Raw genomic sequence first — 27,424 nt, 5'->3', positions numbered from 1 at the left:
CTGTGCCTTCCCCCAATTGGCTCCATCTGCCCATCATCCCTTTCTTATTTGGTTCCATTTATCACCTTCCTTACTTATCAGATTCCAGCATCTGCAGCCTTTTTGTGTTTCCACATGACCGTTCAGCCTCTGTCTCTACCTCTACCAGTCTCCATCTGTCCACACTCATTTCTTCTCTCTCTTTCTACCTATCACCCAGCAGCTGCTATCTTCCAACCCTACACCTCCATCTGCCCATCATCTCCCTCCTCACCTGGTTCTATCTATCGCCTGGCAGCCCTTGCCTCACCCCTCTACACTCTCAGTCCCAATGTAGGGTCTCAACTCAAGATGCTGACCATCCCTTTGACTCTGCTGATGCTGCTTGACCCACTGAGTTCCTCTAGCAGTTTGTTTTTCGCTGAATGTAGTTTGGAATATTGCAGAGAAACAGCAAAATAATAGTTTATTGCATTACAACACAAGTAGCAGTTTGGCAAGCTAATTCTTTGCCAAGGTTAAGTAATTCTTAAAAATTATTTTAACTGATGAGAGAAATATCCTTATTATTCTCTATGTAATTCAATCCTAAAGAATAGCAATTGTTCCCTTCAGCATCCTGTTGGTAGAGTGGGATCAACATGCAGGATTGACTTGGAGTGTAAAACCATAGGATTATTTCAAGAACAGCTGTGATGGGAACTGAGAGTTCGTTATGAATCAGGCTGGTGTAATAAAAGTTATTGACCTGGATTTTATTCAATGGGATCTCTGCTGTTTAGATTTCCATTGCCCCATACTTCCCTGGTTTGAATTCATGAAGCTGAATTCACTGGTTGCTACATCCTAGCCCTGGTTGGCAAGACCTCTAGCAACATAATCATGCCACACTGATGCGTCAGAAAATGCACCCACCCCCCCCCCACCTTCAAACCACCCCTCCCAAACACACACACATACACACACACACACACACACACACACACAACTGCTAAGAAAACCTCTTTGACAGACAACAGAGCCACACAAGCAGCTTTGCCATCTCCCACAGGTGTCAAGATTTTGGCAAGTTGTTTTAAGTGTCCCCAATTACAAAGAAATCAATGTTTAAAAATGACACCAAAATACAATTAAAACACACACCTGGATAAAGAAATTCATGTTCTTACCTCTGTAAAATCTTCATGAAAGTTAATGGGCTCTTAGATCTTAGTACAGGATCTGACCAGATTCCCCATTTTAGTGCAGGGAAATCTTAGTATGTTCATGAAGCACTGTGGGCGCACTAATAGATTTGCCAGTTGGAATCCTTCAGCAAATCCAAGACTTTGGCACATGGATAATGAAATACCAAAGTTCCAAACTGACTGTAGGCCAAAACATTCAATTTTTCAGCAAACATGGCCCAGGTCTAACGATCAAACATAATCACAGGAACTTGCTTACTGATTAATTGCAGGATGTCTGCTTTACTCTCTGTCAATTCAGAAGACATTCATAAAGCTAGACTACTTCATATGTGTGAACCTACTGTTCTTGAAAATAAACTGTTTCATTGAAGCAAAAATATATCCAAGGTAACATATAGCACAACCAATAATTTGTACTTCACATTAGTGTGCTTACTATAGCAAAGTCCAATGTTCTGAAACAGTCTTGGAGTGGGAGAAAGATATTTTTTGTTCTTCAATGGCTGGGTGTTAATCTGACAGTTGATAGAACTTCCATTGTGGAATCAAAATTTATCAAAATCCTTTTGATTTTTATAACACTGGAGTTTTATATTGGAGCCTGATTATCAGGTGAAACTTAAAACTGATGAACTTATTTATGAGCCAATTTATACATGAAGGCAGAAGTGTAAAAATGTTTACTTCACTGAAAAGGAACAGTTTGTCACCATTAATCTAAAATAAATGGACATTCCCAAGACAACTGAGATCCCCATTTTGTACAAACATTTAAGAAGCCAATATGTATTGGAATACTTTCAAAACAAAGGGGATATACGAAACTACATGTGAATCATCATCCCTTTTGCTCACCTACTGTATATTACCAGTATCTGACTTTACCCTAGACATCAGAATTTCAGAAGAATATTTTAGTTTGTGTGGCTAAGGTATTTTTGTGGAACTTCCACATATGTTGACAACATTTTGCAATATTATTTTCTCTATCACCGTTGAATAGTTTCTCTCTCATGGGTCAAATGCACAAGATTGTGGCCCTCCATTGTAAGGAAAGAATTCTAACTGTTTTCTCTCAAATACTCATGCAGAAAATAGGTATTAAACATGAATGATATGTGATACTGGACTGAAAAGTGTCACCTGAGGAAATGATTGGGGTTTAAATGTAAAGATGGTTTATCATTGTATAATGAATCTAGAGAGGAGTAAAAGAATGAAACCTCTTCCATTGACAGAGATCTCAGATTTCAGCATTACATGGAAATTAATATGTTTCACCGGAAGAAAATCTGGAGGGTGGATTAATTATTAAGCACTTCTAATTCTTTGGATGTACAGCTTCAGTTAAAAGTGTAATTTGCCATTGAAGCAACTCTTAGTATGCATTTCTTTTCATTGGGAGATGTAGAATTGCCAATGTAAAATTTCAAGCAACATGCAGATGAATTGATAAATGATTTGTAAGAAAAAAAGGTACAAGTAGTGAGCAATAATCAGCCAGTGAATCAGTCAGTGAAAAGCAGTAAGAGAGTCACAAGTAGAAACAATTATGAAGTATTTTCATACATTAAACTGACTGCCAGTGGATTCCTCAGGATTCTCGTCTTGGTGAAAAATCTTTTCCCATGAAGCAGCCAGCATAATCAAAGACCCCACCCACCCAGGTCATTCTCTCTTCTCTCCTCTCCCATCAGGCAGAAGATACAGGAGCCTGAGGGCACATACCACCAGGCTCAAGGATAGCTTCTATCCCACTGTGATAAGACCATTGAACGATTCCCTTATACGATGAGATGGACTCTGACCTCAATCTACCCTGTGGTGACCTTGCACTTTATTGTCTGCCTGCACTGCACTTCCTCTGTAGCTGTGACACTACTCTGTACTGTTATTGTTTTTAACTGTACTACCTCAATGTAATGAATTGACCTTTACGATCGGTATGCAAGACAAGTTTTTCACTGTATCTTGGTACAAGTGACAATAATAAACCAATACCAATTTTCTCTTTTCTTAGCTCTCTCTCCATCCCCCTTTCTCATTTCTTCTTTTATCAATATTATGCAGTTCATTGCTTTCCTGAATGCTGTTTTAGTTTCACCAGATTCTAAATATGCATCATTGTGATACTCATTTTTGCACTTTTGTGCCATGAATTCAAGTGCTCCTGAATCTCTTGTAGTTGCAATGGAACTGAGACCCATTGCATTATCAGCCAATTTAACATCATTTCCCAGGGCATAAGAATTATGAAGCAGTACCTTGCTTTCTATCTATCTATCATCTATAGACTTAAAAATCTATAAATGATCTTATTAAGTAGCTATTTTTGATTTGTATGCTCTTTGGTTCTCTGTTTTATTTGCCTTGGAGGGAACGCAATAAACCAGCTAGGATGAAGTGATTGTCCTGTGAGGAACAACTGAGCAAGAAGGCCATTTGGCCCATTGTGTCTATCCCTAGTAGAGCAATCTAATCAACCCAATTTCCTTTCCCCCTCTCCCATTTAAGATAGTTTTATTCCATGGCCTTCAATTCTGATTGCAACCCTATTATATGGCATGTTATCAAATGCATTTAGGGAGTACATACATACCACATCAACTGCATATCCTACATCAGCTCTCCTTTAGTTCATCAAAAAAATATCCGAATTAGTTAAACAAGATTTGCCTTCAACAATTCTATGCTGGCTTTCTCTAATCAATTCACACTTGTCCAAGTAACTGCCAATTCTGTCTCTGATCATTGTTTCAAGAACCTGCCTCACCACAGAGGTTGAACTGAAAGGTCTGAATCAATAGCTGTTTGGAAGATTACGATAAGTGCCCTGCAATTTCCTTCCTTACTTCCCTCAGAAACCTACAATCCATTCCATCAGGACCAGGAAATATATCCATTTTAAGTGCTGCCAGCCTTCCTAGTACCTCTTCTTTATGAATTTTTAGCCTGTTTAGAATCTCAGTCGCATCATCTTTTGTTGAGACTCCAGCAGCATCTTCTTTGTTGGCCAAGACTGATATAATTCCTTGCCCTCTTCCTCAAGGAAAACTGTCCTTTTTGGTCTCTGATCATTCCCATCTCTCCACTAACAACCTCTTTTCCTCCTCACTTACCTTTAGAATATTTTTGAATTCCCTTTTATCTTTGCTGCTGATCTTTTCCCATGCTCTCACTTGTCTTTCTTGGTTCTTTTTTGACCACTCATCTGAACTTTTGGCAATCAATCTGATTTTCACCCATGTTTTAAAAAGTCCATTACAGACGAGTGGCTATTCGTTTGCTCCACTCCCAATAGGCTTCGTAGCTAATAAATGGGTGGTGGTTTCTAGCGGAGTGGCCATTTTGAGAAGGGCTGCTTTGAGGTCAAGATGCTGCTGGTAGGTTAAACTGTGGGCTTTGGCTTCAGTGAGGGGGGCAAATCGGAACAAGGGAAGGGCAAGGTAAGGTGTTTCCGTTTTCTTGTTCACTATTTTATTAAAGAAAACAGTAATGTCAGCCAGTGAAGTGGTATGCTCCTTCTGTCAGATGTGGGAGATTTGGGAACAGTCTAGTGTCCCTGATGACTATGTCTGCAGGAAGTGTGTCCAGCTGCAGCCCCTCTCAGACTGCATGGATCAGTTGGGGCAGCAGTTAGACTCTCTAAGGAGCAGACAGAAGGCAGAAAGTGTTATAGATAGGAGTTTCAGGGAAGTGGTCACACCAAAGGTTCGGCCAGCTTGGTGAGTGACCTCCAGGAGGGGCAGGTAGGTGGATTCTCATGTGGATGTTCCCCTCTCAAACAAGTATACTGCTTTGGATACTGTTTGGTGGGGGGGGGGGAATAGCCTCTCAAGTGACAATGACACAATGACAGCAGCAGCCAGATCAGTGGCACCACAACTGGCTCTGCTGTACACAGGGCAGGTCAAAGTCTAGATGAATGATAGTGATAAGGGATCCTTTAGTCAGGGGCACAGACAGGTGTTTCTGTGGTCACGAGCGAGACTCTAGGATGGGTTGTTGCCTTCCTGGTGCGAGGGTCAAGGATGCCTCTGAGTGGACACAGGATATTCTGAAAGGAGAAGATGAGCAGGCAGAAGTTGTGGTCCATATTGGTACTAACAACAAAAGCAAGAAGAGAGACAAGGTACTGCAAAGAGAATTTAGGGAGTTCAGTGGAAAGTTTAAAAAAACAGGATCTCAAGAATTGTAATCTCAGGATTACTCTCTGTGCCATGCATTAGTGAGGCAAGAAATAGAAAATAGAAACATAGTAAGATTAAATGTGTGGCTAAGGAGCTGGTGTAGGAGGGCTTCAGTACATGGATCATTGGTCTCTCTTCCAGAGCAGGTGGGATGTGTACAAGGACAGGTTACACCTAAACTGGAGAGGAACCAATACCCTTGCAGGGAGGTTTGCTCGTGCTACTTGGGAGGGTGTAAACTAAAGTGGAGTGGGAAACTAAGCAACAGGTCAGCAGGTGGAAGGATTAAAGGGAAGGTAGGAGTTAGGCCAAGTCCAATAGGAAAGACAGGCAGGACCAGGTAAATGAACACAGTGGGACTGATGAGCTGAACTGTGTTTATTTATTGTAAGGTGTATTGTGGGTAAGGTGGATTAACTTAGAGCCTATGACGTTGTGGCTATTACAGAGACTTGGTTGAGAGAGGGGTAGCTCAATGTTCGAGGGCCAAAAAGGGTCATGAAATGTCCTTGGCAAGTAGGACTAAGGAAAATCCAAAGGCTTTTTATAAATACATTAAAAACAAGGATGGTAACTGGGGAGAGAGTAGGACCACTCAAGGATAAAGGAGGGAATTTATGCCTGGAGTCAGAGGACGTGGGTGAGGTACAAAATGAGTACTTCACATCAGTATTCACCAAGGAGATGAACTTGAGATCAGTGAGGGGCATGCTAATAATCTAGGGCATGTTGAGATCAAAAAGGAGGTGGTGTTGGGTCTATTGAAGAATATGAAGGTGAATAAGTCCCAGGACCTGATGGGATATATCCTAAGTTATCGAGAGAGGCAAATGAAGAGATTATTGGGGCCTTGAGGAAGATCTTTGTGTCCACTCTAGCCACAGGTGAGGTGCCAGAGGACTGGAGAGTAGCCAATGTTGTTCCCTTGTTTAAGAAAGCAAATTGAGGTAATCCAGGAAATTATAGGCCGGTTAACCTCATCAATGGTAGGGAAGCAATTGGAGAGGATTCACTCGCATTTGGAAAAGCAAGGCCTAATTAGCGATAGTCAGTATGGCTTTGTGCAGGGCAGGTCATGTCTTACAAACTTGATTGAGTTTTTTTTTGAGGTGATGACCAAGATGATTGATGAGGGTAGGGCAATGGATGCTGTCCACATGGACTTCAGCCAGACATTTGACAAGGTCCCTCATGGCTGATCCAGAAGATGCATGAGAGCCATTGGTAGATTGGATTCAAAGTTAATATTATTCGAACGAGGTCTGTGACCACTGGTGTTCCACAGGGATCAGTCCTGTGACTTCTGTTTTATGATAATGGAAGAAAATGTAGATGGGCTGATTAGTAAGACAGTAGAGGACACAAACATTGAAGTTGTTAAGAAGGTTGCCAAAGGATATAGCAGGATATAGATCAATTACAGACATGGGCAGAGAAATGGCAGGTGGAGCTTAATCTGGGGAAGTGTGAGGTGTCGCACTTTGGGAGGTCAAATGTAAGGGGAAAGTACACAGTAAATAACAGACCCTGAAGGGCACAGAGGGATCTTGGGGTCTAAATCCATAGCTCCCTGAAAGTAGCAACACAAGTAGATAGAGTGGTAAAGAGGCATATGGCATGCTTGCCTTCGTTTGTCGGGGCATTGAGTATAATAGTCAGAAGTCATGTTGCAGCTGTATAGAACTTTGGTTAGCCTGCATTTGGAATATTGTGTGCAGTTCTGGTCACTCCATTACAGAAGGATGTGAAGGCTTTGGTAAGGGTGCAGAAGAGGTTCACCAGGATGCTGCTAAGATTAGAGAGTATTAGCTATAAGGAGCGGTTGGACAAACATGGATTGTTTTCTGTGGGGTGTTGGAGGTCGAGGGAAGACCTAATAGAGGTTTATAAAATTATGAAAGGAATAGATAGAGTAGAGAGTAGATAGTTAGAGTCTTTTTCCCAGGGTAGAAGTGTCAAATACTAGAGGGCTTAAATGCCTGGAAATGCACTTTCAGGTGTGGTGGTGGAAGGAGGCCGGATAGTGGCACCTAAGAGGCATTTAGACAGACATGAACATGCAGGGAATGGAGGGATATCAATCATGTGCAGGCAGATAGGTTTAGTTTAATTTGGCATTATGGTCAGCACAGACGTCAAGGGCCAAGGGCCTGTTCCTGTACTGTAGTTCTATGATTTATGTTAACAACTTGGCATCTACTGTGCACCTTTTTTTGCCTCTGTTACCTTTTAGGTCACCTAGGGAGATCTGGTTATAATTTCTCCACCATTCTCCCTCATGTTAATGCAATAGACTGCATCCAAAATATCAGGACTTTAGTAGCTTCCTATTACTAAACTGTAGTTTTGACTGCCAAGACTTTGTCCCAATTTATCCAGACCAGATCAGATCTTATCCCCTTGAAACTGACTCCTTTCCAGTTGACTAATCTTACCTTGACATGGTCTCCCTTCTATGCCATAATTATTCTACAATTTATGATACAAAGATCACTGTTTCCTAGATGCTCCTCCATTGATATATGTTCCAATTAACCTTGTTAATTTCCCAGAACCATGTCCGAGTTCAGCAATGCTCTTTCTCATTGGGCCAGAAATAGGCATCACTTGGTTGTTTGTGGCTGCACTCACTATACCTTTCAAAAACATTTTTAGAGGGGGATGACAGAGATGTCTGAAATGGAGAGCCTCCTACCACAAACCAGGCAACAGGGCAGTAAATTCTGCAATGGGCTTCCTAAATTTGCCAAAGGCTTCCTTGTTTTGATGAATTCTTGCTCTGCCACCACAGCTTCATTGCCCTGCCTCTGGTAGTCATGATCTGGACCTTGTATGACATTCTCAGCTCCTTGTCATTTTTTGCCGTACCCTTTTATGAATGCTTTATGAATCCATGTGTCATAATGACGTCATGGCACACTCCTTCCTAATTTTTTATACAGGTTCTGAGAAAGGTCTGATTTACAAAAATGCAAATCAGGAGCCAAATGCACAAGATCATTTCAACCACAAAATTGGAATTTAAGCTACTTTCATTGAGACTGGTTAGCTTTGAAGATTACTGAGAAGAATCCATCCCTGAGGTGCTTCAGTTGCCCAATGCTAAAATAACAGGCTGACATGGAGGATTAATTCCTTCTATAGGCCATACTTTTCGAAACCTCAAATCTACTTCACTTTTCTGCAGCAGGAAACATTTTGTTATTAAAAAAATACTTTAATCTAAAGGGTCAGATAATAAAATGCATTTGTATACAAACCAAATAACCAGTTCCCAATTTCCTCTTCCACTTTTCAAGGTGGGCTCTCCTACTCACTGGCCCCAAAATTGAGTCACATGTTTCAATACTATAGATATGGAGGAGGGGAACTTCCACTTTTGTGGAACCTTCAGAATTCTTGAAACCAGTTTATTAAAGCATTGTTAAGTAAGTCAAATGCAGTTGTTAGACCTGTAATTGGCTGCTAACACGAACGGAAGCAGAATGCATGTGAAGATGGATGGGCAGGGCTGGCAGGGATGATGTGAAGAAAGCACTTAAAGATTTTGTAGAATTTAAAGATGAATCACTCTTAAAACACATACTGGAAGGTGTGGAACAAAAGAGAGAACTTGTAAAAAATAGCCTAAAACTTGTTAGAGAATATCACAACCACTGAAATTATAGAGGCTGGACATGTCTAAATGGTTGATCAGAGAACTACCACTATCAGATGAAAGGAACTGACACCCAGGTTAATGACTGACAGCTACAAAGCAGCTCCCCCAGTACTTTTCCTCAGTGTTGGTCAAGTTTTAGTTCCACAAGGTCAGCGTTGTGGCTGCAAGCCATCATTAAAACATTCAGAATATTTCAGACTCTAAAATGCATCCTCTATCTTGGCACTATAGAATTAGAGGTGACATCCACACATTGTCAGCTTCCAGAATTTAGGCAGAAACTTAAATTGGTGTAAAATTTGAATCTTCTATTGACACTGAATTTCACACCACCTCTTCCCTCTCTCAAACAGATAAATGCCATATCAAATTGTTGGAATTTTGGTACTTTGCTTTTTAGCTATTGGTGCCTCTTTTATCAAATCACATTTTAAAAAATATTGACTGCAAATTTGATTTTTTCTTAAAATTTCGACTTTAGCACAAAATCAGGAGAAACCTCATGCATATTCAGTGAAAATCCTCTATTTCCATATAAACTCAATGAATCCCATGATATCCTCTACACACATTGCAGAGTAGGTTAATACCCTGTTTAAAATGAAGCTTGAAGAAACTTCAAATTAATACATGGAAAAATGTGCACATATTTGTAGAATTACAGCTTAGAATTCCTGAAGTGAAAGTCAAGTTAGGCAGAAACTCATTCCCACCTTCCAGTTACCAAAGTATTTTGAAAATCCCTCAGCATCTTTGTTTTATTCACTAGGCAGTGAACGTCTGCTTAAACGGAGCAAAAAATCACCATAAAGGAGGTCAGAGTTTTCTCTAACTGTATGCAATATAAAAATGCCAATCAATTAATAGATAATATCTTATAATAGTATCCCAACCTTAGAAGCTGTTGTTGTGGAGGAAGCAGAGCTGGACATTAAGCTTGTCATCATCTCATTGCTTGCTGTGGTGGAGATGGGTTTGACTGGAGTTAAGAGGTGGGAGGGAACCATTGGCAATGGTAGAAGACCAGGCCGGTTAGTGATGCTGTTATTGTTGGCAATGCCACTGGTGCAGTTGGTATTGTTTACATTGTTACAGCTGTTGATTCGTTCTTGCCAGTCCCACCCACTGCGATAATCCCTCTCATACCGGCTGTGATGCCGTGACATCTCCAAAGTATACTTGTATCCTTTCAAGGGAAGTCAACAGGATCTGGAATTTAAAATGGGTACATATTAGTGGTCAGTGGTACGGTCAATATTAAAAATAAATGTTTGTTTACAAATAAGGTTGCTGTTTATACAGTTTGCCAATTTGTAAGTGACAAAGCCAGCAAAATTGCAATATATCACATTCCCTGTGAACACATCAAGTGAAAAAGGCCCCTATTTTGATAACCACTCATTTTAGTGTGACTGTATTTCAAATCATGGGTTGGTCTTTATGCATTTTTCATTTGCTGAATACAAGTACAAAATAAAGCATCTTTGAAAGCAACTTCCTTGAATAATTCTTCCAAATTTCCATATTACGAACAATACATTATACAAATTCAAGTAAACAATTTATTTCATTGGCAGTTTTATTAAATTCAAAAGCAGGGAGATTATATTGAATCTTTAAAAAGAATGCTGTTTAGATAACAACTGAAGAGTTTGGTCTATGCAGAGTGAACATAACTGCATTCAAGTTTTCAATATATAGTGGAAAGTGACAAAACCTACACAGGGACTGAGCAACCAAATCCTGACAAAGGGTTATTTGACCTAAAAGGTTAACTCTCCAAGATGCTGCCTAACCTACTGAGCATTTCCAGCAATGCGTTTTTACTTCAGATTTCTAGCATCCATTATTAATGTCAGTCATGATAAATTACAAGTGACTTATTAATCATCAACATGTAAAAAAAATTAACAGTAAACTGAAATGTTTCTTTAGTTAAGCACTTGCAAATAAAAATTATTCCTGATTAATGGCATTCAAAAGGCATATGATGTACATAATTAAACTTGACCTAACAACAGCTCTGTGCAGATATCATACTTGATCACATTATAATGGCATATATTAAGTGAAATTCCTATAGCATTTTCATCGCTGTTTCGCAAAGATCCAAGCAGACATCAGTGATCCACTACCAACCTTGTGCAAGCTATCCACTTGTTTGGGTTCTCCAAACAAATCTCCCCACCCCCATGAGAGTTTCAGCAATCAAATTAGCTCTTGAGCAACCAATCTCAGTTTACGTATAATTTTTCAACAGTATCTAGATTTGTCACAGCAGGTACTGCTGTGATATGTGGTTTAACTAAACACATCCTTAAAAAAATTACTGTCAAATTTAGTACTAGTTGAACAGTTGGTGCCTGCCTTCAAAATGGATAGCATTGTCAATTCTAGAAAAGCAAAGAAAAATTGCTGCAATAATGGATCATCTCTCTCAACTCTCCAACAAGATAGAAAAGGTTGCATTGTTTTTTCTTGGCATCCATGAGCAGTGAATTACAATGTTATCAGGTATAAGTACGTAGTTCCATAAAATACAGCAAGGTTGTATTAGAATATGGTAGCCTGCCCACCACATTGTTTGATGACTGGTGACAGTTTCTTCATCTGCTAGTGAAATTCCTACTGATGATCAACAGATTTTCAAGAGCCAATGAAAAATGTCTCCCTAACAGATGACCGGATTGACCATTCCAAAACCTTTACTTAGTTTTAATGATAAAGAAATATCTTTGGAGGAAAAAAGACATCTGGATGCATTATTCAGCTCCAATCAGCTGAGCAACCAAAACCTCCTGACACGTAGAGGGCAGCAGCCATGAAATTTTGTGAACAGCTTTTGTCAGAATGGTTTTAATGCAACTAATGCATTAAAATATTTCTGAGTTTCCTGACCAGTTAGGCCAAGCAGACTTGATGACTGTGTTCACAAACCAATTTAATTTAAACCCCATTATTAGCAAGTACTCTGCAAGTATGGAAAAGAATCAGAATCAGATTTGTTATCACTGACTTGTATGACGTGAAATTTGTTATTTTGCAGCAGCAGTACAGTGCAAACACACAAAAATTACAAAATAAAAGTGCAAAAAAAAGGAATAACAAGTTAGTGTTCATGGATTCATGGACTGTTCAGAAATTTGATGGTGGAGGGTAAGAAGCCGTCCCTAAATCATTGAGTGTGGTTCTTTAGGCTCCTGTACCTTCACCCTGATGGTAGTAACAAGAAGAGGGCATGTCCGGGATGGTGAGGATCCTTACTGGTAGATGTCGCCTTCTTGAGGGACCACCTCTTAAAGATGTCCTGGATGGTGGGGAGGGTTGTGCCCATGATGGAGCTGGCCAAGTCTACACCCTCTGCAGCCTCTTGTGATCCTGCACATTGGAGCCTCCATACCAGGCTGTGATGCAACCAGTCAGAATGTTCTCCACCGTACATCTATAGAAATTTGTAAGCGTCTTTAATGACATACCGAATCTCCTCAAACTCCTAATGAAGTAGAACTGCTGGTGTGCCTTCTCCATGATTACATCAATGTGTTGGGCCCAGGATAGATCCTTCAAGATGTTGATGCCCAGGAACTTGAAGCAGCTCACCTTTTCCATCACAGACCCCTCAATGAGGACTGGTGTGTATTCTCCTGACTTCCCCTTTGTGAAGTTCACAATTGATTCCTTGGTCTTGCTGACGTTGAATGCAAGGTTGTTGTTGCAACACCACTCAACCATGTCGCAATATTCAGCAACTCCTCACCTGATGTCATGATATGAGTTGTAGGGGCTTGGAAAATCATCATATTCCAGTGATGGGAAGAAGCCTGCCAAAAACAAGGAACCCCTGGCTCGAGGTTTGAACAGAAGCATAGCAAGGCAGGTTTGCTTTGGGAGAAAATTAAAAATGATGAGGAGGGAAGAGGTTTAGGCATGAGAAATGGCCGGATTGCTGGTACTTTAATGAATCTTCAAGTGATGAGGAAATCCTGGGCATAAATGTTAACTGCTCTTCTCTTATTGCCTGCTTCAACTTCCTCCTCTTCTGTTTAGAGGTGCCATTTTCTTCATCTGGTACCTCCAATCCAATCCCAGCTGCTGTACAATATTGAGCAGAATGCAGCATTCTACCATCAACTTGAAAATCCCAATTATTGCATATTGAAGGGGTCATCCAGATCTGTCACAACATCCTCAGCATGACAACAGTTACTTTTTGTTGTTGATAGGGGCTTTGAATATATTGTAACGGGCACTGGTTGGGTTTCTCACACAAGCCATGTTTAAAGCAGGTAACCCTTATCTGTTAGTAGCTACCAAGTCTGCTTGGAGATGAGAGAAAAATAATCTAACAGAAGAAAGGCACCATGCCCAAAAGTTTTGCATACACCAATTCCTAACCCAACTTAAATATTTAAAGCCTCTCACAGAGTAAGTCGATAAAGCAGCCATAAGTCAGCAGTATGTATTGTCAAATTTGCCTGTCAACATTTTAGTCCCCATCTAGTGATGTTTTGCTTGATTAACTGGTGAGTGCCAGGAAGCTCAGGAAACCTGTGTGCACAGAATTGTCCTAAACTCCTCTTAAAAGCCCACACAGTGAATGCTTATCAGAGAGAAATTGCCACCCTAAATGACTTGGGTGGGTGTGTAGGGAGGTGGAGAGAAGTTTTCCACATGCTTAACATTTGATGCACAAGATGCGGGTGGGGCAGGAGGCAGGCAAAGGCGGTTAGCTGCTGATTATTGCTTTTATTGCATTTAGGCCTCTGCCTGTTCCTATCCATTCCCTTAAGGTTAAAATCCAGCCTTGCCAATATCACTTGAATGCTTAAAAATAAATTGATGTAAATACAAGGAATTTTTTGTAAATATTAGGCAGAATATGTTCAATTCATCTGAAATAGTACAAATGACCTTTATGGGTTATAAACTATTTGGCTATTAAGCACGTGGCATGCAATACCTCTGAACCTATTATTACACAAGTGAACCATCAATTCATATTCAGACAAAAGCTAATGCAACTAAACAAATGCATTATTTTCTCCAAAATAGTATAAATAATTCAGGAGTAACCTTTCTTTCGTTTTCAATTTTAGTAAAAAGATCATTTGTTTTTAAGGCAGGAATTTTGTGCACTGAATACTCTCAGCTAATTTTTTGTTGTTGTGAAAAGAAGTGAATGGAGGAAAATAGACCCCCTGGTGATAGATGGTCCAAATATAAGACATTACACCTATATCATCTAAGCATTTCTGTCGATCACTCCAAGGATGAGTCTTTTTTTTTAATATTTTGCTGTATCATCAAGAACAGAAAATTAGATTGTCCCACGTTATTTAATAGCTGCAAGCAATTATTTCACTGTGAAAAAGCAATGAAAAACCTGTCACTCATAGCCTTCACTATACTAGTTAAGGTCAGGATGGCACTCTGAGGATTTTCTGTATTTGCAGTACATTTGGAAACTGTTACCTGTACAATATTTCACAACCAATATGTCAAAGATACAAGAGAAAAATGCTTATAGAAATGAATTGTGCACTACTGATCTTGTTAGATATTTTACAGCATATTGTGAAAGAATCAAAATTATTCCAACATTTCTGAAGTTAATCTCATCACTGAAGATTAAAAATCTTGGGTGCCGAAGTAGTGAACCAATTGTTGTTCATGACCATATTCCAAAATCTGTAGCAGGTTTGGAAATTTGAGAAAGATTTTGATTACTGTTATGCAAATTCACCATGGCAATAACTGCAAGATAATCTCTTTGGATGTCATTCAGTAGCTGGGGGGGGGGGGGGGGGGGGGGTGCAGGGGGGTGTTGTTGATGGTGTACTTGCTTTTACTGGCAAAATTAGATTATTTCCATTGATATTCTATGTTTTACTACCAGCCAATATTCTATTTCCTGTTGCAACCAAGATAGAATAGTCTAATAATTGTCGGTATGATAAATGTCCCTAAGAATGTGGTATTTTACATGTTCATTGGGAATTATATTGTCCAGAATATCAAGATGGTACATTCAAATTTCCAACATTTTCTCTGCAAGTTCAACTGCTAGTATTTTATTGTTCAATAGATCTTCCATTGTCAGTTTTACCTTCACCTTGTTTCCTTCAGTCAGTGGAGAGAATTGCTTTGGATGTCAAAGGCTTAGCAGCTACATTGAAAGTAACATTGCAATCATGCATTAAAGAAAGAAACTTGTCTCTATTCAGTGTCAGTTCAACACATCACTTTGATCCTTCTGTTATAAGACTCTTTAACAGACCTCATGTATGACAAAGATGAACTCTTGACCTCACAATCTACTTGTCATGGCCATTGCACTTTATTGTCTACCTGCACTGCACTTTCTCTGTAACTAATGCTATATTCTGCATTCTGTGTTTGCTTTTCCCTTTGTACTACCTTGATGTACTTATGTTTGGAATGAACTGTATGATTGGCATGCAAAACCAAGCTTTTCACTGTATCTCGGTACATGTGACAATAATAAACCAATTACCAAACTCTGTTCCTATACACCATGGTCCGGATTTTGTGTTGAGTACAATGGTGAGGTTTATGGGTATAATGGAGTATTTCAGACAGAGGACAATATATCTGTGCCATTAAATGGGAAATCCAGAAACTGCTGCTTAGGTTCACCTGTTCCTCCCAAGACCAAACTGCAGCACAGCAATAGACCTGATGTCTGAGATCAATGTACAGGTATGAAGTGTGGAGCTTAACCACAGCATAGCAGAAAACATTAAAAGAAAAGTCCAAAAGATACGATAACTTCTCCAATTCCAAATATATAATTTAACTGCCAACTCTCATTGCCAAAATTTAAAGTGATGCTATTTCTATCTGCCTCTTATCTCTTTCAATTCAAAGAGTCTTTCCAAATATTATTTTACTTCCCCCATGTTATTCAAACCCAATCTGTATTGTATGGTTTAGATGGCTGGGGGAAAGCCTATTTGGTCCTGAAAATTTACCTGCGTGATATGATAGCAGCATAACCTGTACTTGTTGCTTCCATTGCAGGAGAGATGCCAACTCCACGGGGTCTAGTACCTAATGTGCTTGTTGCAGATGGATGCTGTTCATTTACTTCATATCTCAGGAGGGGAGCCAAAATCGTGAAGGGACAGCATCAGTCAAAGCCAGTTTGCATTTCTTAACAAGAAGCCTGCAACCCTTACATAGCCATGTGCTTACTCTGCCAGCTGCTCTCAGAGTAATTCAATGTTCTCAGCTCCCCTTGAATACACTATATCAGGTAGTTCCCTTATGCAACAGTATACAGCAAACAAGATGATGCAAATATCTTCAGCCTGGAAGGATACAGATACTTAAAAGTTTATAGCTTCATTAACCTTACTGGTCATGGTAAAGCAATCCTATCCCTGCTGAGGTTGGACTGGTGCCAGATCTCAGTCAGAGCATTTCACGTTGTTCTTTGACATGTCTCAGATACAAGGACTGCTCCAAGGATGGAATAGCTTCCTGCTGAGAATCCTCCTCCCACTCCTCCCTCAGGATTTCTGTTCTTCTTTCTCTGCTCATTCTCCCAGTCATGTTGCCTTTCAAGGAAAGGCCTACAAATGCACCCATGGCTGATGGCAATCAGCTTTGCAGTGGCCTTGCACTCTGGACAGTGTCCTTCAACAACTGATACACAACTTCCTGGAAACTTTAACTTTTAAAAAACCTCAAGAATAGTTGCTAGAACTCATAGAAAAAAGTCATCAACTAAACTGCTAGTTTCCTTTTAATTGTACAATGGGATGGCCCTTCCTGCTGCTCAACAATATGTTCATCCATGTGTAATTTGCTCTACGTAGAGTAGACAAATGTTAATTAGATGCCAGCCCTGCTATTTTGTGGCATTTCTCTCTCCATAGATGCTGCCTGACCTGTTGAGCATTTTTAGCATTTTCTGTTTTTACCTCACATTTCCATACTCATCTGTCTGGTTTTCTTGCTTTTTTGGGGCTCCTTCCTGCCAGCACTCTCATTTTGACATCTCCTTGCACGAACTTTTGCAAGCAATGGATACTATCCAAGCATGCAAAAGAGACGTACAGCATGGGTCCAAGCTTTGCATTCTGCATGTCTGAGTGAGGGATCTCCAATCTAATTGGTTGAAGAGGTTCAGTACTGCTTACAGATGTCACAAGCCTTCTGTAGAGGACACTGTGATAAATCAAATGCCCGATGATAACAAGTCTGCCTAAATTTTCTGGGGAGCTATCTAGATCCAGAACACAAGAAATTCTGCAGATGCTGGAATTTGGAGCAACACACACAAAATGCTGGAGGAACTCAGCAGATCAGGCAGCATCTCTGCAGGGAAATAAACAGGCCACATTTTGGGTCGAGGCCCTTTATCAGGACTGCTGGAGTCCTGATGAAGGGTCTCGACCCGAAACATCACCGGTTTATTTCCCTCCATAGATGTTGCCTGACCTGCTGAGTGTATAGATCCAGAGCCGTTCCTTTTCTACCAACCATAAAATTGAGGCCTAAGTCACATTCATCTTTTTTCCATTTTGAAGACATGGCATAAAATTATTTTAGGAAACTTTTTCAGTTGAACATCTCTTGGCAGGTTGCTATCTCAAGATCCCAATCTAATTAGTACATAATTGCCAATAGTTAAATTTAAAATCCTTCATGCACTCAGATAACCTCTTAATTTACCATATTATAAATGGCTCATTAGTGCTCACAATATTGAAAAACACTTTAGAATAAAAGAAAACACTAATATCAAGCATTGTGGAATGATTAGACACAGAGTATGTGTTAGATGCTTAATGGCGACTTGTGTTAGATGCTTAATGGATGCTTAATGGCGACCTTCAAAAATCGAAATGTTATGACCAGCAGCCTTTTTTGGTTCATGAATATCTTACTGTTGCTGATCAACTCAGCTGAATTTACTTAATTTAATGTGATGCAGCAATGATTCAACTCCAGCAGTCAGACTAACAGGAACATTGGTTCTCGCTTCAACAACTAAGTGAAGCTTCGTAGCCAAATCACAGGTGAGATGCAGGAGAAGGAGAAACCCTTGTGATAAGGTTGTTAAATATGAAAATTTGACAGAAATTTCTTAAGCCAAATTATCCTTGCAAGTGTCTAGTTTAGAATAGATTCAAGGATGATCTCAAAGCCTCCTTGAAGTATAACATTCCCTGACCCATGATAGCTCAAAATGGAGAAGGAACATTGAGAACCTCAAAACCATTCTTTGGGAGCACAAACTTCTGCTTAAACTGCTGGAGCACACTGTCCCCAACCATGCACCAGAACACTCACCCATTTGCTTCAATGAACACTCATCCATTTGCTTCATTAAGCACTCCCTCCCCTCCCCAGATAGGCCCCAGATAGACATCATCAGCTACTTTATAATCCACAGAAATGGAGTTGAAGCAAGTCACCCACACCTCCAAATAATTATCTAAGAAGTCACTGCACATGGTTACAATAAGAAAACATCAAATTCAGATTGAGGAACAAGACCCATGTGTTCCCCGATGATGAAGAAGTCTACAAACTTCAGGATTACAAGCCAATAAAGAGAATTAGAAAGATGAAATTTGAGACGACTTCTAAACTCATGCTGGAACCACATTTTTCACATCATGCTCCTTTCCTTACTCCTTGTTCACTGACCTACAGGTAGTTGCGTGGAGCAGAACCAATATAATGCACTGCCCATATTCCTTCCATTTAGAAACCACAGTGAGTGAGTAGCAGGAACAGATAATGTGTGTATTACAGCAGCATGAGTGAGGAGAAGCAAATGGGGTTGGCAGTATAGCAGCAGATACCTGCTTGCTGAAAGGGTAACTATTGCAACACACTTCATGCTGTTGGGTACCAACTGCTGAAGTAAACAGAAGTGTTCCTCTGTTACTTTTGGGTTAAGTGAATCGTGTAATATCCAAGTGCAAGCACAGGAAGGACCTAATACGCTACATTGGTACCAGCGTGGACTCCAACTGTAAGAGTCTGTCAGACTGGCAAGTCTTCAACTTAACGAAAACACTGCAGAACAGAAGTGAATGGTTGCAACATGCTTCAGGTGGCTGAGTATCCACTGCTGTAACAAACAGACATATTTCCAAGATACTGCTGGGTTAAGTGCGTCATAGAATACTCCACAGTGCAATTACAAGAAGAATCCAGTACACAACAGGCAACCCTGGCAAGACCAATCTTTATTGTCCTAATTGCCCTAGGTAATGGTGGAGAAGAAACACCTTCAATCATTAAGACTGTAGATTTTAAAGGTATTGATCTGAATGGCTGCATGCAGGGTATCTACTTTAATACAGTTGGTTCTTTGTGATGCTGCCTACCAGCTGGCCAGGAAAGCACAAGAAGGCAAAGTGCTGTAACATAGCCAAAAACTGTGCAGTGTCACCCAGTGGCAAGAACCTGAAGCTACAAGCAATGACCAGCTTTTTCTCCAATGCAAGTTCAGAGTGCACCAGATGACTTGTAGTATCCAAAAACTACAAATAATCAACTACAAAATAAAGCTTTTTTTTCTTTTCATTGGTCCCTTGGGATCGAGTTTGACTTGCTTCCACTCCATTTCTGTGGGGTCTGAGGTGACTGATGAGGCCAATATGGGTCCTGCTAATTATGCCACAGGAGGAGCTGGGCAGGAAGGGCAGCTGGATCACAGTGTAGCACTTTGGCTTTAACGCTGGGGTTCAATGTGTTCATTGGGGAGGGGGAGAAAATACAAAGGCAAACAAAAGTAGGTGGGAGCTATGTCAGCACCTTCAAAAGCACACAAAGGGGAAAGCAACAGATTAGGCCTGACTAAGATGCCTTTCCAAAAACAGTGGGCATATGGTGGTCCTCAGGAAATGAAAAGATGTGGATTTAAGCAGTTGAACATTCACCAGAAAGTGACCTCAACAATTACCTCTGCTTGGTTTATATTATTATAAAATAACCAAATCTGCAAAATTAGGCTCCATGCCATACAAAACACTAATACTTTTTCTACTCTGTGTTGGTTGTCACTAAGATCATTTAATATATTAAAGGAAAGACAAATCACACTGTATAATTTACATTTCGTTTTGTAATGGCCATACTGTTCATGGTTGTTGTTTGATCACTGCCAATATATGGAGTATAAATCTTATAAACCTGTACATCAACTATAACAGTCCAGCTAACCATGCCAAACATGGAAGCAAGTTTGAAATGCATTTAGGAAGGGATCTAAACTTCCATAACTCCAGATCAAGTCCAATATCCAATTAATGGTTCAGTTTATTATAGAATCACAAAGTATGGATGCTAGCCCTTCAGCACATCAAGTCCGTCAACCACCCATTTACACTAATCCTGTATTTTGTTCTCCCCATATTCCCATCAACTCCCCTCAGATTCTACCACTCACCTGCACACGAAGGGCAATTTACAGTGGCCAATTAACCTACCAACCTGCATGTCTTTGGGATGTGGGAGCACTTGGAGGAAATCCCAACTGTCACAGGAAGAAAGTGCAAACAGGGGCACCAAAGCTGTGAGGCAGCAGCAGTGCTAACTGCACCACTGTGCCACCCCCATATACAGTAATATCTGTAGATTATTTTACAAAAGAGTTCAATTATTCTCTAGAGTTGTAATTTAGTGGGTACAGACTAAACTACTGCAGCTTGAGAGCACTTCATATCCAGAAACTGTGAAATGAAGATTTATACAGTAAAATAAAAGCTGGAAAATAGTCATACTAGTTAATAATTCCCATGCTTTCAAAAATCATGGCATGTTTTTCTTCAATCATAAGTGATCTTCCATCATTTCTTTAAAAAAAAGTCCACGAAAACCTCTAATGACACTTTAAATAATTCATTACAACTGCTTTATCTAGAGAAGAAGCATGTTCCCAGAACAATTTTTAATACACTTCTACTAAAACAAACCTGTCATTTATGATTACAGTATAAATGAACCTTTGGATCCTTTTCCCCACAGTGGATGATGGAGATAGATAGTATTCTAATTTTTCTTTTGTAAATCTTTTTATTTCTGGTCAGTAATTTGGACAGGTCACATGGGCTTGTTGGGAAGAGGGAGGGTGGTTCAGGGGTGAAGCCCAAGTCGAGTTCAGGCCTTACTTCCTTGCAGTGAAACAAGATCATACATTAGGCCAACACTAGTACTCCAGAATCCCTCGGGCAAGTGAGGAGAGAATGGATAATGGGGGAAGTATCATTGATAATTAAGGAAATGGGGATTGGTTGGGGCAAAGAGGGTAGAGGAGCAAAGCCATTGTTGGCAGTGGCCCAGATCTTTTGAAAATGGAGTCAGGAGGAGGTCTCTGTAGAAGCAAATATTCTTATAAAAGGGCGAGTACTACTCCCTTGAGATTAAGAAAACAAAGAAGAAGGTGGTTTCACTCTCAACTTTTAACCTCTGCACAGACAATCCCAGCGGTCAGGATTGAACCCAGGTTGCTGGAACTGTGACACAGCACCTCTACTATTTGAACCACTATGCTACCTACCTCAATAAATTACACTCATTTCATAATAGTATTTTTTGTCATTTGAGGGTGTTGTAAGACAAGTTTGTGAGGTCTCAAAGGGCAAGGACTCTGGACACAGTCTTTGGAGTTAAAATGATTTATTTATAAAAGACAAAATGCGGGACAGGATAATGGGGGCAATACACACGTACACACAGGTGATCGCGAACGTGGGAGGCGGGAACGTAACAAGGGTGAGATGCACACACACACACAACAAACTGGGTACAAACAAATCAAGGAAGAAACAATACGACACCTGCCACCCTCCTTGACTCAGTGCAAGCATCGGGTCTATGCTGGAGGGATATTCTAACTAACTACTCTTAAGCAGTGCACAGCTTACCTCAGCCTCCCTCGGAGACAACAAAGAGAAAGAACCAAGCATGTGGCACTCTTTATACTGCTGGAGGGCTGGGTAGTCCAGCTCAGGTAGTTCAAACAAGCCAATGGCTCAGGGCCAGGTACAAAGGTGTTTACAGAGGCAAAGGTCAAGTATGCCCTGAGGGGCAGGGGTGGAGCCAAACCTTCACTGACCGTGGTGCATCTTCTGACCAGATGGGGTCAGTGTTGTCATCCAACCAGATGGGGTCAGTATTGTCACATGACAGCCACGACCCTCCACAATGCAGAGGGTGAACAGATAAATGAGTTGAACAATAAAAATAAATACCTCCAATAGTAACAGTTCATTCTGCATTGGTGCAGAAGTGTTGCAACTTAGAGCCTATAGCTTCAAGAAAATAATCTTTCTATTGATAAGAGGCTGACAATTTTGATCTTTTTTTCAGATATTTTTATGGATTGCAAAGTTTAATTTGGTTAATGGAGTTTGCAAGCCTCAAGATTTTTTGAACAGGTGAAAGCAATATAGTCTTGAACTCTGCAGGAAATCAATAATGAGTTTGAAAAATGTCTGTGTAAGACATTGCAGAGCACGTCTTTCTCAATGTAACCAAAAAACAAGTTTGGCCAGGTTCCAAATTTTAACATATCTAGAATAAATATCCCTTATATCAACTCATGCCTCTTCCCCAACGCGGCCTCTGAATTCCTCCTCCCTTCATTCACTTCCTTCAAAATTCAAACATTTGGGAAATTGATGAGATATCATAAATCATAAAGAATGAGCATCAAGATGTAATGCAATCTTTAAGCAATATGAGGTGGTCTCAATGAAAATGGGAAAGATTTGGCTTTCCCTTGATCCTTCTCTTTATATCTGATTTTCTCTGCTCCTTTCTCTCATCTTTCATCCTGGCTATTTTTCCTCCACATTGTCTTTCAAATCTCTACCAAAAGTTTCCTCCAACAATTAAAACATACTTCCCAAGAATAAACAGCGCTGAACACAAGCAGATAAACTAGTCAAATGCTTCTCCCCCAACAGTTTGTCCAATTCCTAACTTGACCCAGCTTGCTTCAATGAACAGTGATAGTGAGCCTAACTATTAAACTTTAAAATTTTTGAAAAAGAATCACCTCAAAAGAAACTGTGGAATTTTGTCCTTACTGTAAGGTACTGTGTCATTTCTTTGCATCGCCTTAGAGGGTGAATAAGTTCAATAGAAAAAGTGGGTCAGTTTATTTTGATGCACAATAGCTCCAGAACTGATGTTGGGCTTGAAACTACAAAAGCATAATGCACCCTTTGATTTGCGATCCCACAGGACTGCTGCCTACCTTCAGGTTGGGATGCTGACACTATAAATATCAGGGTCTGCTTAGTTAAAAATACAGAGGCAAACAGCCTACGAGTATGGTCTGCAACATTTCTGACACGGAGTGGCAAAACATTACAATGTGGGTGAATGAGGCACTAAAATGACAGGCAGGTTGCAGGAAGTTGTGTGGGGTTGATGTGGACAAAGAAGATTTCAGCCCGATATACACAAGGGAGAGAGGATTAAGCAGTGGTGCTTGTTAAACTCAGCAGCTGGAGCAGCTTTTCCAGAGATGTAGTGGGAGGGTACAAGTCCTTGGCTGCCACTAGTATGGTACAAGCTGTGGGAAAAACTGACTGTTATAGTTTGCACCACAATCTTTGGATTCTTTTACAAACCACAGAGAAATTTAGCAATGTCAGAAGCAGCCAAAGTTACAGCTTTTCTTCAGCCATTTACAGTCTCTTTTTCCTGATTCCATTGTCCACATAATGCCAGAAGAGCAAAGGATAATAGGGGCTTCCAAAATGAACGTAAAGGCTCCATACAAATCAAACCCAGTCTCCCAAATTTCCAGTCTCAAACAGAAGCACAGTGACTAAATATAGATCTCCTGGACGACATTATAAAACTCTTACATGATATTCCATAATGAAATAGGATCCTTGGACAAAATGAACTACTGAATGGAACAATCAGAGAAACACCAAGGAGGATTACTCAGTAATCTTAATGAAGTCTTCATTAAAATGGGTAAGAATATAAACAGATAGATGGCTTGTCAAAAATGAAAGAAAGGGGTAACCCCTTAATCAAAAAGGTGGGTTAGCAATTCTAAAAGTAACAAAAGTATAGACGAGGGAATCAGCACCAGGCCGACTGTGGGCAAAGGCAGGCAGTATGATGAAGGTGAAAGTATGGGTGGTTAGAAACTCAGCTTGAGAGTCAAATATTTTTATTGGCAAGTGAGAAACATACTGTGCACATTGATTCCTCCAATAGAAGTATTCAGAAAAGGCAAAAATGAACTGTGCTATGAAGTAAATAGATATTTTTAGATCTGTCAACCAATTCATCAGTGGCACAAGTTTTTATACTGACTGCAAGGAGCTAGGAAGGGAGATGAGATGAGGCATCTCAGATTTGTAGATCCAAATTGTATACGCAATGCAGTTCATAGAATTAAAAGTGGAGACAACAAATTGATCTTTATGCATACTGATTTTATATCAACATCTTCAAAGAGTTTACTTAGTAATGCACGAGAAGGAAGTGAAAAAAAAACACATGGGTGAAAAAGGTTTAAGGAATGCTACAAGTTTGAGAATAGTGGATTAACCATGCAAGCTGTCTGATTTGTATGCTAACCTTTTGGAATAATTTTCCCATAAATCAGGGCAACTCAATGTCTACCATGAAATGGCAAATAAAATGATGAGTTGGTTTGAGGCCTTGTCATCCAAGGAAATATTAACTTTTTGGACATGTACGGATATACAGTTGAAACAATCTGAGTATGTATGAGGATTTCTAAAGACTCCCGAGAATGACACATGAGGAAATACATGATGGACTGCAAGCTGTATTCTTAAAGAGGAGCAAATAAAGTTACATGGATTTAACCAAGGTGATATTTTGGGCTTCAAAAATAGATCATTGATACTTCTTGGGTTTAAGTAAGGGATAATAAAATTACAAAAATATATTTGAAAAGAACACTTCGTAGAGAATAAATGAAATAATTTATCAAGGAAAAAAGGGGGTTGATTTTGCATCTCCATTATCCAGGGAAAAGAGCATTGAGGGTGTCCAAGTTGGACACTAAGTTGGAATGTTGGAGCACCTGCCTTTACCACAAGACTCCATCTTGACAAAAGAGATGAAGCTTGTGCTGTGAACAGCCACCTGGAGATCACAAAGAGGGTAAATGCCATGCAGTGCTTACTAAGGAGACTGCACAGCATTTTCATATTTAATGTTTGAACAGATGCTTTCTCCTTACAACAACCAACTGATTGAGAACAAACAAACTGTTGCTGAATATTGTGAGTACCCCTCACAGGTCCATCACCTTTCATTGGTCATTTTCTGTGTAAATTTGAAGAAGACTTTTCAAGCACATCGAGAGATTTTTTGGGACAAGACAACCCAGGTTATATCAATAATTGTTCTAAACATAGAGGATTTCACTTTTTTTTTTAATACTTAAAACAAAATTAAACACTGTGCTACTCAACCTTATTGGACATCTTACAGGAGAGATCAGGAGAAAGAATGTTGAAAAGTTGTTGCATCTAGCCTTCAACAAATTAAGTACTTCATTCAGATTTATACACTAATTGCTGCATTTTAGTATTGAGATAGTTATGAGAGGAATTTTCTAATAATGGCTGTGAAGCTGCTTTCTGAATTGAATATGCGGGGAGATGGTCTAACTTTGGTCTTATTTTTGCCAAAAGGTTTACTTAGGATGTACTTCAAAAATTATTACAAATATGAATGCAAGTACAAATAAAAATTTACCTTCTGTGATAGTTTCAAGGATGACTGGCTAATATCCTTGTGAAGTACTTATCAGACTATTCCAGAATGGACAGACAAAAAAATTATTATTAGCTAATGACACATCAGATCAATGTGGATCATAAAAGAATCAGGGTATTAAAAAGGATATTTTCAATTTTACAGAATGGCAGTACCCTGAAATTGCTAAATGAAAATGTGGAAAGCCAACTTCAACCCAAATATAGATTGGTTTGTCAACATTGATATGGGTACCTGTAATCTTCTGAATTTGGAACTGTGGTCAATGACTTGCTGCTGCTAAATAGCTTAGGCGGTATGTTAACTGAGTGTATTTGATTTAGCTGAATTGAAAGGTGGAAGGGAAAATGAATAATATGGTTTCTGCAATATTTAACACCTGGCTTCTTTACTGCATGTATAGTTTAGAAGCTGTAGAGTATGGAGAGCTTGTTAAATTACCACCTCCCACTGCAAAATTTAGAGATTAACTGCCAGCCACTCCATACAAGAACAGACTGTAACTGCAGAAACTGCTAATTGTTCTCATCCAATTTAGCCATTTACATAAAATGCCAAAGACAGAAATTCACTAAAGACAATGGCACACAACGTGTAATAAATAAATACAAGAAGATATTATGGGATCTGAGAATTTAGGTGTACGGACAGTTTAAAATCTGCAGACTTAAGTAAAATAAATTAGTGAATTAATAATTTCTCTCAAAGAATATTTTCCATACCATATACCACAAGTCATGATAGAACTTGCTGGGAAATGGGAATAGCTACACACTGCTCTGCCAGCATTTATCCTGTAATGTCAAGAAGACTTATATGAATGTAAAATTCCTAAACTTCCAAGCAGTTTCATGCTGAGGTTTTCCTGCCTTGCTCCAATATTGTATTCCTACAATTCCCCAGCAGTCACACTGGGCAAAATGCCCACCAAGCCTGTGCCAGGTTGGACCCAGCAGAGGAACAGCAAGTCCATTCATTTTAATGGGAAAGAATGGCTGCAAGGGAAAAGTAATAGTTAATTTGCAATTTTTTAAATTATTGAGTTCCGTTAAATGTTTGTGATTTTGATAAGGTGATTTTGAACATTTTAATAATTTGGATACTTTTAATTGATTCATTGACTTTAATAGTTACTGAACCTTTCTGAATGTCAAGGACATTCAACAAAATTCATTCATGGTCCTTACAAATTTGACAAACAGCAAAACTAACTGTTAATTTATTTCACTGTTCTGTGAGAGGCATTTGTTCCAGCTTGTCCAAGGTCCTAGCACTATGTAGGGTTTTGCCCTTTTAGATTGGGACAGATTTGGACAGCAAGTTAGTTTAACTGAACTCAATATTGGCAGATCTGGGAAAACTAAGTCAGGAACACGTAGGGCAGCTCAACTCTGATGCCAAGTTCAGGCCCAAAAGCTTATTTTCAGATAACTGGAGCATTCAGTGGATCAATACATTACCCTTCATTTTTATGCAACTGCTTGAACTTGTGACTCCACAAAAATGTGGAATCCACACTTATGCTTCCAATCTCAGCTGACCAACAACTTGTATTTGTAGCTACAGGGAAATAATAGGGTTAATGGGACTGAGGGTATTGCTCTTCTAGAAGCTGGTGTGAACTTGTTGAA

The 27,424-nt window shown here is 39.6% G+C and overlaps 1 protein-coding gene across 1 annotated transcript in view; it reads right to left on the bottom strand.

Moving 5' to 3' along the window:
• LOC127575449 (kelch-like protein 29) overlaps positions 1-27,424 on the bottom strand; it is a 350,653-nt gene that overhangs the window by 202,373 nt on the left and 120,856 nt on the right. Inside the window, 1 exon segment of the mRNA XM_052025333.1 lies at positions 9,914-10,229. Within this exon segment, the coding sequence (XP_051881293.1) occupies positions 9,914-10,186 (273 nt within the window). The 5' untranslated portion in view covers positions 10,187-10,229.

Source organism: Pristis pectinata, chromosome 10 (genome assembly GCF_009764475.1).
Source record: "Pristis pectinata isolate sPriPec2 chromosome 10, sPriPec2.1.pri, whole genome shotgun sequence".
NCBI lineage: Eukaryota > Metazoa > Chordata > Chondrichthyes > Rhinopristiformes > Pristidae > Pristis > Pristis pectinata.
The sequence above is the reverse complement of the archived record's forward strand: the minus strand, read 5'-3'. Positions and strand labels throughout refer to the sequence as shown.